Source organism: Polypterus senegalus, chromosome 12, assembly GCF_016835505.1.
Source record: "Polypterus senegalus isolate Bchr_013 chromosome 12, ASM1683550v1, whole genome shotgun sequence".
Taxonomy (NCBI): domain Eukaryota; kingdom Metazoa; phylum Chordata; class Cladistia; order Polypteriformes; family Polypteridae; genus Polypterus; species Polypterus senegalus.
Genome location: NC_053165.1, coordinates 93,584,373 through 93,597,201, shown reverse-complemented (window position 1 = coordinate 93,597,201; position 12,829 = coordinate 93,584,373). Strand labels below are relative to the sequence as shown.

Here is a 12,829-nt window from a genome sequence, read left to right as displayed (position 1 = left end):
AATTCAAGTTCTCCATCTGACCCGGAAGTGCTTCTGTTCTTCCGCCCATGTCACTTGGTCAAGGACTGTTGGGAGCCCAGCAAGTAAGCCAGAGTCGGGTGGAGGTGGACTAAGATTGCTGGGAGGTATGAAGGAGATAAGAGAATTGTGGTCAGTGTGGTATTTACTTGTTACTTGCCTGTGTTATTGTGGCAGTGGTGGTTAGGGAGCACAGTTTAAAGAAGAAAAGAAATTAAAGGTTATCTTGGTGCTTTTAACCTGTGTCCTGAGTGTCTGTCTGTTGGGTTTAAAGGGGCAACAGTGATCCCTAACCTCCACAAGGGTCTGTTAAAGAAGCTACTTACTATACCTGAACTTTGGTTACTATTGGATTCAGGCAATTGTAGCATTGCAGAATTTCAAAACGCCTTGTTTTATATTGTATGGTAGTTCTTGAACGATCTGTGGTCTGCAAAAAGATCGTGAGCTTCTGTTGTATGTGTGTAACATGGCTATATATTATGTATTTTTACTATCATAAGTTTAAACAGAAACAAGAGAAAAAAAACATAACAGCTATTTCTTTAAATTTGTACTGTTCAGGATTTCCCTTGTAAAACCAAGTATATGATTACCAACCATTCAAATGTTGACTCTTTGATCTTTGAGGTGTACCAGCTTGATTTTGTTTGCTTTCTAAGGCCACTTCCGGAAGAAGAGGACATACACGGAGACTTCTTCACAGCCACAGAGAGTAGTGACCAGCCTGGTAAGTGGTCTCGATTACCTTTTCACTTAGTAGTGAACACCTACAGTATATTACTTGATGTAATTAATCTACTGTAAAGACTTAATAATGATTTGAATTCATAAATTGGATCAATAGTTCAACTTTGATTTGTTGTACTTTTTTGGATATATTTGTTGGGGCTGTGCATTAGTTACAGTTAAAAATTACAATATGGACTTTTAAGGAACAAAGGCAGATTTTTTTTTCTTTTAATCTCATTGATGCTGGTACAGTACGTCGAAACTCTTAATTTTTATTTTTGTTCATTGTTGTGATCGTGTATCATATTCCAACCTTTGCTTACTCAGTTTTAATCCAGACATCCATTACCTTACTTGTATAAATAAAAAAAGTCTGTTGAGGGATAATAAGTGAGTAAAGGTGAACACCTGTAGTGTGTGTCAGGTTGGAGTCAATTGTTTGCTGGGGTCTGTGTAAGCGTTGTCTGATGAATAGCTTTGGGTAGGTGTTTGATGTGAACAGTTGGAAAAGACAGCACCTTTCATTCTTTTTAGTCTCCTTGGTATTCCAATGGGTGTGAACTCTTCTGAATAGTCTCTTAACTCCGCTCCATCCCACCTGGCACACACTTTGTTATTATCAGAGGGTACCAGAAGGTACAGCACAGCATGTATCCTGTCCAGAGCAGGCATCAAAGTAGTGCACGAGCCTACAAACACTCTGCACAGTCCTTTTAATTGCTAAAAGCAAGACATCGGCAGCAGAGACATGGAACATGGTTTATAGCATACCGTGTAATGCGTGTCCAGCGGTATACGTGGGGCAGACACCAAAAACACTTGCCACACGTATACAGGAATATTGCAATGTAGTCAGAAGCAAGGACTCATAGTCTCTGATTTACGCACATACAAGTTGAACCGGACACACATTTAAATAGACCTCAGTGCCATTAAAATTCAAGGCTAATGCTATAAGTGCCAGAGAACTGGCTAAACTGTGGCCATTAACAGACATTTGGACATGAAGCCGGCATATGTAGGCCTGAAAAGAAGAACATGCACATAATAAATAAGACTTTCTGGGCAACCCCCACCTCATCAATCCAAACCCTAAAAACAACCACCTATCATGCCCTCCTTATTTACAATATATTGCCTTGCATTCCTGTAAGTCTAATCACTTTCCTCTGATGGTAATTCCTAGTAGGAATCAAAAGCTTAGGAATAAAAAAACTATTTTAACATATGTGATATGTGAATATTTGCTCCCTTCATGGATTTCCAGGTACAAATATATATGTTGCATACAAACGTCTACGCGTGGGAGTGTGTGTGTGTGTCTGTCTGTCTGTCCAGCCCCGAAGTGAGAGATGGAGTCGGGGTAAGGGCTCCGCCTCCGAGGAAACGGAAACTCGCTTAGCCGCTATAACACAAGCGAGGCCATCACATCAGCAAAACCAAACCTCCGAAAAAAGACAAAGTTGCTTAGCCACTAATGCACAAGTGATGCGCGAGCATGTAGGCAAAACGAAACCTCCTAGGAGAGTGAAATGCCTTTCAATTACCTGACATCTCTACATTTCAATTTTTTTTTTCTGGCAATTTCAATAGTTTCTAGGACCCTGGGATTTTTACAGCATGAGCTTACACAGCTAGTATATATATTTGAATTTTCATTGGAAACGGTGAAGACGGGCGGAGTAGTAATTGGGCATTAAAAAGTGGGCACAACGTGTTAACGAAGGTGACTATGTAGAAAAGTGATGTTGTTTTTGAAATTCTTAATAAATAGAGTTTTAGAAAAAAAAAAAGTGTAGAAACTTTTTGAACGTGTGTGTGTGTGTATATATATATATATATATATATATATATATATATATATATATATATATATATATATGTATGTGTGTGTGTGTGTGTGTGTGTGTATATATATATATATATATATATATGTGTATATATATATATATATGTGTATATATATATATGTGTATATATATGTATATATGTATGTGTATATATATATGTATGTGTATATATATATGTATGTGTATATATATATATATGTATGTGTATATATAGCATTGTGCCACCAGTAAATGCTGATGTATTTATCTCGATTTTTTTCATGCATCATTTTTATGAAAAGGAACATTGTTACAGGGTAAGACTTCACAAAATAGATACATCACTTTTTCGCATATTGTTCGTTGGCACCCTGATATATACACCCTACTTACAATTTCTCTGAGATTCTTGAACGTCCCAGGACACAAGGAAATGAGACAAAAGGACAACTGCTGTACAGGCTTTTAAATGATCGTCACACAGCGCGACATGCAGATCACGCAGCTCGGTAGCAGCAGCTGCAAGCCAGCAGCTGATTCGTCCGCATCTCCTTAGCATGCGTTCAGCCACCCATTCACAACGTGAACGGCAGAGATGTGAAGTGGCAAGCGTGAAGCACGTCCTCAAAGAGAGGGGTTGGGCAAAGAAGCCCCCTAGTGTGTGTATATACAGTATATATATTTATATATAGATATATATATAGAGAGAGAGATAGATAGATAGAGATATAGATATATATAGAGATATATAGATACAGATATATAGCTATACCAAGTGATAAAATCTTTCAGGTTCTGCTCAAGGAGTCATAGCTCTACATCTGCAGGCTTAGATTTTCAGGTTACCTTTTATGCTTTTATGCTGATAGTGTCACTTCTCTGTAAGACTGTTTAACCCAGTTTAAATGCCATTGATCAACAAAGGTGTTATTTTGGACCTAACTAGTGATTGCTAACTGAGTATATTGTTTTTTGTTTTGAACATTTAGTAGCACAGTCCTTCGAACTGAACGGTGATAAGAAAGCCAAGAAAAAGCTTACAGCACCAAATATCAGCCTAACTTTGGATCGGAGTGATGGATCCCTTATATCAGATGAACTTGATGAGAGTGGGGACTTGGACATTGATGACATTGATACCCCTTCAGATAACAGCAATGAATTTGAATGGGAAGGTATTTATTTAAACTACATTACTACTGATGCTACATAATTAATTTCACTTAAATGATGTTTTAATGTCTCTGTGCTTTCTTCTTTATCTCTGTATTCACTCCGGGTGTGCACTTTTTTATATACTGGAAGTGCTTTGGAATTATTAAATTAAATATCGCCAGAAACTTCACAGCAGCATGTCCAATTTTTGTATTTCATTTTCTTATTTAGGTTTGTAATACATTGTTTGGCAATCAGTGTTTTAAGTCATCATCTTGCATTTATCTATGCACTTACACTTTTTTAAAGCAGCACTCTTCACTTACCGACTCCAACAGATGTCAGAAGGGTTAGTTGATTAGACAAATAGAGTGATAGAAACAACAAAGACAACTTTTTTAATGTTTTGGTAGTATAGACAAGAACAGGCCATTCAGCTCAACCAAGCTTGCCAGTCCTATCTACCTAATGCTTCCAAAATATCAAAAAAGTCAAGTTTTAAAAGTCCCTACAGTCCTACTGTCTACCTCACTACTTGGTTGCTTATTCCATGTGTCTGAGGTTCTTTGTGTAAAGAAAAACTTCCTAATGCCACCCATCCATAATCCAACCCGCTATATCCTAACTACAGGGTTACGGGGTCTGCTGGAGCCAATCCCAGCCAACACAGGGGACAAGGCAGGAAACAAACCCTGGGCAGGGCACCAGCCCACCACAGAAGTTCCTAATGTTTCTGTGAAATTTACCCTTAACAAATTTCCAACTGTGTCACCTTGTTCTTAGTGAACTCATTTTAAAATTACAGTCTTAATCCACTGGACTAATTCTCTTTATTATTTTAAACACTTCAGTCATGTCGCCTCTTAATCTTCTTTTAATCTTTCCTCATAACTCATCCCCTGTAGCTCTGGAATCAGCCTAGTCGTTCCTCTCTGGACTGTTTCTAGCACTGCTATGTCCTCATCGAAACCTGGAGAGCAAAACTGCACATAGTACTCCAGACAAGGCCTCACCAGTGTGTTATAAAGCTGGAGAATAACCTCCTTGGACTCGCGCATCAAAGCGCTATATAACCAGACATTCTGTCAGCCTTCTTAATGGCTTCTGAACACTGTCCGGCAATTGAGTGATGAGCTCACTATTACTCCTGAATCCTTCTCATAAGGTGTAACCACATACAAACACACACACACACACACACATATATATATATATATATATATATATATATATATACACTCACACATATACACAGATACATATACAGTGGAACCTCGGTTTATGACCATAATTCGTTCCAAAACTCTCATCATAAACCGATTTGGTCGTGAACCGAAGTAATTTCCCCCATAGGATTATATGTAAATACAATTAATCCTTTTTCAAACCGTACAAACTGTTTGTAAATATATATTTTTTAAAGTTTTTCAAACACAAATATAGTTAATTACACCATAGAATGCACAGCGTAATAGTAAACTAAATGTAAAAACACTGAATAACACTGAGAAAACCTTGCACAACAGAGAAAACTAACACTGCAAGAGTTTGCGCTATAGCGCTACGAACCGCTCGCTAAAAACACTCTTTTTTTTTTTTTTAATGAGTTTTAATTACAGGGGAATAAATTATCATTTGAAAAATCCGTAATTTAATAAACCACCAAGAAAAGTAACATTGCAACAATGCACGCTACGAACCAATTGCTGTAAACAGAAGTGAAGTGAAGGTTAAAATCCAATAGAAAAAACTCTTCATTAAATTCAACGAGGTTAAAATAATGCTCGGATCTGTCTCTTTAAAAAACAAGCCTTATGCATCCAGCCGTTTCTCTCTTGCGCGTGTGTTTGTCTCTCTCTTGAGCGTCTGTGTGTGTGTGTGTGTGTCTGTCTGTCCGTCTCTCTTACGCGTGTCTGTGTGTGTGTCTCTCTTGCACGCGTGTCTGTGTGTGTGTGTCTCTCGCACGCGTGTCTGTGTGTTTGTCTCTCTCTCGCGTGCATCTGTGTGTGTGTGTGTGTCTCTCTCTTGCTGCACAGGGAGAGACTGAACATATGCGGAAGTCATCGGCGCGCACAAATTGAAAGGGAAATTGGCTTGTTCATATACAGACTCTGTGGTCGTGAACAGATGCAAACGTTTGGTGAACTTTTTGGTCGTAAAACGATTTGTACGTGTTCCGAGACGTTCGTGAACCGAGGTTCCACTGTATATATACACACACACATATATACACATATATATATATATGCATACACACACACACACATACATATATATATGTAATATATATGTAATATATATATATATATATATATATATATATATATATAAATTAAAAGTCGCACCCCAACTTGTTTTATAGGAAGTTCATGGTGTGCAAGTATGTGTAAATGTGTAGTAATCTATCTGTTTGTCTTTCCCACTTTACAGTTACATAGAGTCTTAAGCCTATCCTCCCAGCAGGATCACTACTAGGTAAAACACCTGTCTGTGGCAGGACACACTTGCACAAACACCCCCATTCAACACGACTTGAATACTTACATGTACAGTATATTGAAAATAATGCACCAACTACACATGGGTCACTTCCCAGCATTGCCATAGCCATTGTCTCAGGCCCCTGGAGCTGTGAGGAAGCAGAGCTAGCTCACACAAAATTCCATTTAATTAAAATGTCTTTTGTTTCATGCTGCCAGGAGCCATAGCCTTGGATGTGTTGTAGATGTGACCAGCTATCATGGCATTGTTTTTGCTAGTAAAATATTTGGAACACAGTAATGATAATTAAAAAAAAAGAAAACTAGTAAATTCAGGCTCTTCTCACATAAAAATGCATGTAATATATGTACAGTTTCTTTAAAAAGGTGTCTGTCTTATTTTTTTTCTGTCTCTGAATGCTGCTTTCTGCTGGAAGGATTGTTTCCATACTGTGCTTTGTCTTGAAAACAGGCTGCTATTTTGTTGCAGTAGTACTTTCTCATCTTAATGCGTGGTAAGGTTTAATATACCAATATGATTTAGTTTTTAAAAATAATCATTTTTTTATAAGTTTTTTTTTGCAATGTCTGTCTGATTTGATTTAAGTGAAAAATTAAGAATATACAGCAGAACCTTAATTATCCAATCTGTGTTACAATTAAATTTGTAGCTAAATTCATTTCTGATGTTTATCTGTCATCTTCTGAAGTTTATCTATTCCCTTAACAAAAGCAATACAGTACTCTAAAATATTTTCAGCCTCCCAAAAGCTGAGATTTTCTAAAGAACATGTAGATTAATGTAGTGCAGGAAAATGCAAACTGCAAAAGCCTTAGTCACAAGAATGAATAATTTAATGGCATGTGGAATTCCTAATTTGTAGAATCTAGTCAGTTAAGATGTGTGTGTCTCTTGTTGTCATTTTTATTTTCCTTACAAATGTTTATTTAGCAAAAAAAGGTCAGTAAACAAATAACCACAGAAACTGCATTAAACAATCATGCACAATTGTTTCTGGTGAAGTTTTTAATTGGTTTTCTCATAGGTAGTTTCACTGAACCAGATACAGTATAATTACAAGTCCCACCGACTGTCACATTTCTAACCTGATCTAACATCTCATAAAGGCGGCGATTTTGAACTGCGGTGGTGCTCTTGTTAATCTGATCTGGCAGAAAGCAAGCTTCTGATTACAGTGAACTGTCTACAGTTGAAAAGTCTCCTAAAAAAAACCCTATTAAATATATTCAGGAAATGTTTGCTGCATGTGCAGAGAGCACATTGCACATGTTAACAATAAATCTGTTGCAAGTGAAAGACCTTTCAGTAAAATCAGATTATATATTGGCATCTGAAGACCTCAAACGACAAATGATAAACGTGAACGATGCATTATTGCAAGTGCTGTGTATGTTCTGTGTTGTAAAAATACGAAGATAGTGTAGGAGTTAATCGGAGGTTGAAAAACTTGCCAGCTATGTTTGAGAAAACACAAATTACAGGATATGCATTCAAATTAAACGATATGTCACACCGCAAAAGGAGGTGAAAAGACCTGCCTTTAAGAGAGTTGATAATGAAGAGCAACAGGAGATGTTGATTTCAGTACTCGAAACGTCTGAATCAGTAAATATGCATAATGACACCAGCAGGACCACGAATATGGCTGCACAACATCCTCCCACTGACTGCACATTTAAAGAAATAACCAAAGTAAGTTAACATTATGCCATGAAAAATTAGCCACAGCATTTTGACACATTATACTCTATATATACAGTAAACCGACTGCAATAATACTTACCTACACTTTATTTGCTGCTATTATGCTATATAGTGATGCATTAGACAAAATGACAAAGATAGCAAAGTCAACAGAAGCACTTCTCAAATGCATGGAGCCAAGTAGCTGTAGTGGTTTATGTGTCTGTCTGTCTGTCTGTCTCTTTTGTTGCAGCGCTCATTACAAGGTACACATTAATGATTAAGTTTCTGTTACTTTGTACTACTGAGCTCATAAGCTGATAATAGCAATTTCAGCTTTATGTTTTCCCTCAGCGTCAAGTCTTTTGCTGTCTGCCTGAAACCCCAGCAGTGTTAAGTTCATAGACCGTACGAATTGGGGGTGGGTGTTTTAGGAAGAAGCCCTGCGGGTGTAACCATTGCAGTAGAGGATTTCTCTAAATTCACTATAAATGTTTTCATGAGTTGTCCCCCGGTGTGCTTTATCGTTTGTGAATCGCGTCTGGCCTCGAGATGAGCTATTAGGAGACTGCCAAGAATTATTTCAAGGGGGAAATTGAAACTTGAGGAAATATATACTGTATAATATACACATTTCTGTTACAAGAGAAACGGTCTTGGATTAGATGTAAAAAGGATACTTTATAACAGGCTGTTGTATAAAATTGAGAAAAATAAATAATACAGATTGGAAATGATAGAATAAACAGTGATCCATTATTGCTATTTGCGAAGCACTGAAAATATGAGCTTTTCTTTACAGGTAAAATCAGGACTCTCTTTCTTGTAAGTAAATTACAGTGCATCAGTATGACACATTTTTTGGTGGTGAGACATTAAAAGAACAGTTTTTTGGGAGGTTTTAACTTTTGGTCGCTTAAAATCGTCTGTTTGCCCTGTCGATATCTATAGCATGGATAATGCAAGGTTCTACTGTGTATCTCTATGTAAATGCTCTGTGTGCATGCTTATGAGCAACCAAGTGACATTTTGCTCTTATCAATATCCTTAATGGTAAGAATTCTATTTCATTTGTAATAGTTGTTTTTATGGAAATGTAGAAGTATTGGACAATGTCGGTATTAAATACAGCTTTTATCAAACAATTTGGGTCTCTACAATTGATTGGTTTTGATGTCTGCAATTGGATGATGAAAATGACATCACAAAGACCGACAATTACCTTGCATTATTGAAACTCTTGTCATTTAGGAGTCTGGGATAAAGTGATTTATTTATTTGTTTATCATTCTCTTTGTCTGCTCCACACAGTCCCATTAATATGGAATATTGCATGTGATTTACTTGCCTTTCTCAATATCACATAACGTCTCGCAAAACTTTTTCATATATAGTTGGTTATTTTGGTCATCTACCAGGGTTTCAACAATGAAGTAAAGATAAGATCTTCCAATCCAGATCAGGAAAAGAATCGGCCTACATTTTATTTTTTATTTATCAATACATGAAAATACAGTTTATTTTGAAGAGGCATAATACTGCTTTATAGATTGTGGTGATTCTTTGCATATTACCAAATTTCATGAGATGTTGATCAAGATATGATGGTTACATTTCGAGAGATTGAGGTACAAAAGGTTATTTTTGTACATTCAGTTGTTGAAATGGTAATTTACTTGTATTTGCTATATACCGTAATATATAATTTATTTAATAAAATTTTAAATAAAATATTATGCATATACTGTATATTTTTATTTCATTCCTCATATGAACTCTATATGTCATAGAGAACTATTTCTTACAAGAACCCAAAAGTATATGTTACCAGAATTGCATGTATACCCCTTTTTGAAGGTATAATGTTGTTGTATTCTAAGACATGAGGCCACAAAGCTTTACTTACAATTTTTCATTTAAAGATTTTTTTTAACAATGCCTCATGGGTGTATGTTCCTGTTATTAGTATGAAATATCTACACATTGGGATAGTTCTGAGGAAAGCTTTATTAGAATTGCTATATTTTTATTATAGTAAGTCAAGTGGGATTTATTGTCATATCATCTATACTCATACCTTGATATATGATAACAGTGGTATAAAATTACATTTCTCAGGACATAAGTGCAATATTTAGACAGTAAATATGATGATATAACAATACAGAGAGGGGTGTGTATTTTTACATAGTGGAATGTAGGACAAAGAACAACATCTGTACAGATCACCATTATATTAACAAACAGCAGTCAGTGTTGATAGGAGATGTACAATCCACAAGGAATGCAAAAGAATGCAGAAGAGAACAGTAATTGTGATGAGGGGGCACACACATGGACAGGGGGTGACATTGTGTTCAGAACCCTCATTACCAGTGGGAGAGAGCTATTGTTTTGTCTGGCAATGTTGGTCTGTAGAATCTTATACCTTCTGCCAGATGAAATCAAGGAAAAGAGATACCACTGCCATATCTGAGCATTGATCTAAGGCAGCGCTTCCCGATTCAATTTAGATTAGATTAGATTAGATTAGATTCAGTTTATTGTCATTACACATGTATAAATACAGGGCAACGAGATTCAGTTTAGCATCTAATCAGAAGTGCAAAGAGCAGAAGTACAATAAATATCCAAAAGCTCTTGTCGGGTGTAGGATGTAAAAGCGAAGCTGTTCTGAACAAACAGACCCGAGATGAGCAGGAATAACACTGCTATTTTGCAAAATCTGAAGAGACGCTGAGCCTCGCGTGACGCACGCGCCGGACGAGGCCGATTTCACGCCCCTTTGGTTTGAGAAGAAGTATGAAAAAATATGAGTTCATATGATAGTTCATAATACCCACGCAGCACTAAGTGCTCGTAAGAGCGGAAGCCATCTGTTTTAACAAGCAGCGTATTGCACTGATACGAAATAGCCTGCCCATTTAATTATTTAGGAATGGATAGATAAATTAAGATTTTGCACAAATAATGTTTTTCATTTTTCTTCCTCGATTGATTCTGGCACCCCCTATCGGGAAGCGCTGATCTAAGGCACAGATGTCGAACTCTGGTCCTGGAGGGCCGTAGTGGCTGCAGGTTTTCAATCTAACCATTTTCTTCATTAGTGACCAGTTTTTGCTTCTAATTAACGTCTTTGGATTTAGTTTTAATTAACTTGACTCAGACCCCTTAATTGTCTCTTTTCCCTTAATTAGCAACCAAACAATAATGAGACAGAAAACGAGCCGCCACATGACCAGCTCACCTGTGCCCATCACATGATATCTGCAAGTACAGAAAGGTGATGGTCTCTATAACGTTGATCTCTCATGTCACCAAAATATTTTGACAATGTTCTTAGACAAAAACAGAAAATCAACAGTTTTGGAAAAGCCTGCTGTGGCAGAATGAGAGCAGCAACAAGCCATGGAATTAAATAACGGGTTTAATTAACAGCAAGAATTGGCTTCTCATTACGAGATTGGCTGGAGTGAAATTGGTTGGAGTTTGAAGGCCCAATTTAACTGTCACATCACATTTCTGTTTGGCTGCCATTTAATGAAGAAACGAATGAATTCAGATGACTGAATCCTTAAAAACAGGGCTACTAAAATTGAAGGGGAAAAAAGTTAATTAGCAGTGAAAACTGGTCACTGATTGGTGAAAAGGGTCAGAATGAAAACCTGCAGCCACTGCGGCCCTCCAGGCCCGGAGTTTGACACCCCTGATCTAAGGTCTTACCATGGAAGGGTGTGTGAATTTTTCTCCAGGCCTAATGGGCTGTGTTTCAGGAATTCAACTTTCAACTCACCTCTTTATAGGAATAGGGTTTTATACCATGTTAGCCATTATGGATGCAATGCATGTACAGTATATAGCTTGCGTATTGTAATATTTGTAGTTAGTTATTAAAAAGTGTCATTGTGCTTGACTTCTCATTGTACTCAACTGTTTATAGCGTACTGTTAAAATAAATACCTGAAATGGGTTACACCTTGCCTGATGAAGGGGCCTTAGCTGCCTCGAAAGCTTGCATTTGTAATCTATTTAGTTAGTCAATAAAAAGTGTCATTTCACCCTATTTTCTCCTGAGATGCATTTTGGCAAACTTAAGTCAAGCACTGGTGTTCCAGTTATCAAGCAGTGATTTGTACCGTGCTACTGTACCATGTGTTTGAGTTTTAATGGTAGTGTCATCAATAGAGAGGCCTACAAATGTCAAGGTGGCGTTCTAGGAATTTGTATGACTGAAAGATTGTACACCGTGCTCATGGACAGGTTTTGGTTGGGCCTCTGCTACTTTTCATAATTTGGCTCTCATAGTGGCTGTGTAAACCTTTGAATACAGCTAGACAACATTTTCTCAAGTATTTGGTTTTTTTTTTTCATTTTAATAATGGAAGCATTCCTGTTCAAGTTCTCCTTGTAAGACTCTGCTTTGGCTTTCTTTTTTTGGGGATAGAGACTGTTATTTTGCAACAGATGCAACATTTCAGTTCAGGTTTGTAATGCTTAATTGAAAGATTACTTAGCTAACTGTACATTTTACAGATGATCTTCCAAAACCCAAGACTCCTGAGTTACTACGCAAGGGAATGAATTCAATTCAGGAGTACTCCACACCAGAAGAGAGGGAGGAGGTACGGCGGTGGCGTTTGTTTAGGATTGGTGAACAGGACCATCGAGTGGATATGAAAGCAATAGAGCCATACAAAAAAGTGATAAGTCATGGAGGTAACAGCTTATTATTTTTGACTTGTTCACATATAATCATGCAAAAAGACCATTTCCCCTCGGGGATTAATATAGTGTGCCAAATACTAGAAATATTCTTTTTCAACAGAACATAATAATTAAATGCCAGATGTTAATTTCTTACTGTCTCTGTGTTTACCTTGTTGTTGAATTGTTGTTCTGAGGCAATTCCA

At 37.0% G+C, this 12,829-nt stretch overlaps 1 protein-coding gene across 3 annotated transcripts in view; it reads left to right on the top strand.

The window, feature by feature from the left end:
- bnip2 (BCL2 interacting protein 2) overlaps positions 1–12,829 on the top strand; it is a 102,494-nt gene that overhangs the window by 60,198 nt on the left and 29,467 nt on the right. For all 3 annotated transcript variants that reach the window (XM_039772952.1, XM_039772950.1, XM_039772951.1), the window contains exons 3-5: positions 681–748; positions 3,569–3,754; positions 12,453–12,635. In XM_039772952.1, coding sequence (XP_039628886.1) covers positions 681–748; positions 3,569–3,754; positions 12,453–12,635 — 437 coding nt within the window. The remainder of the gene's footprint in view (positions 1–680; positions 749–3,568; positions 3,755–12,452; positions 12,636–12,829) is intronic.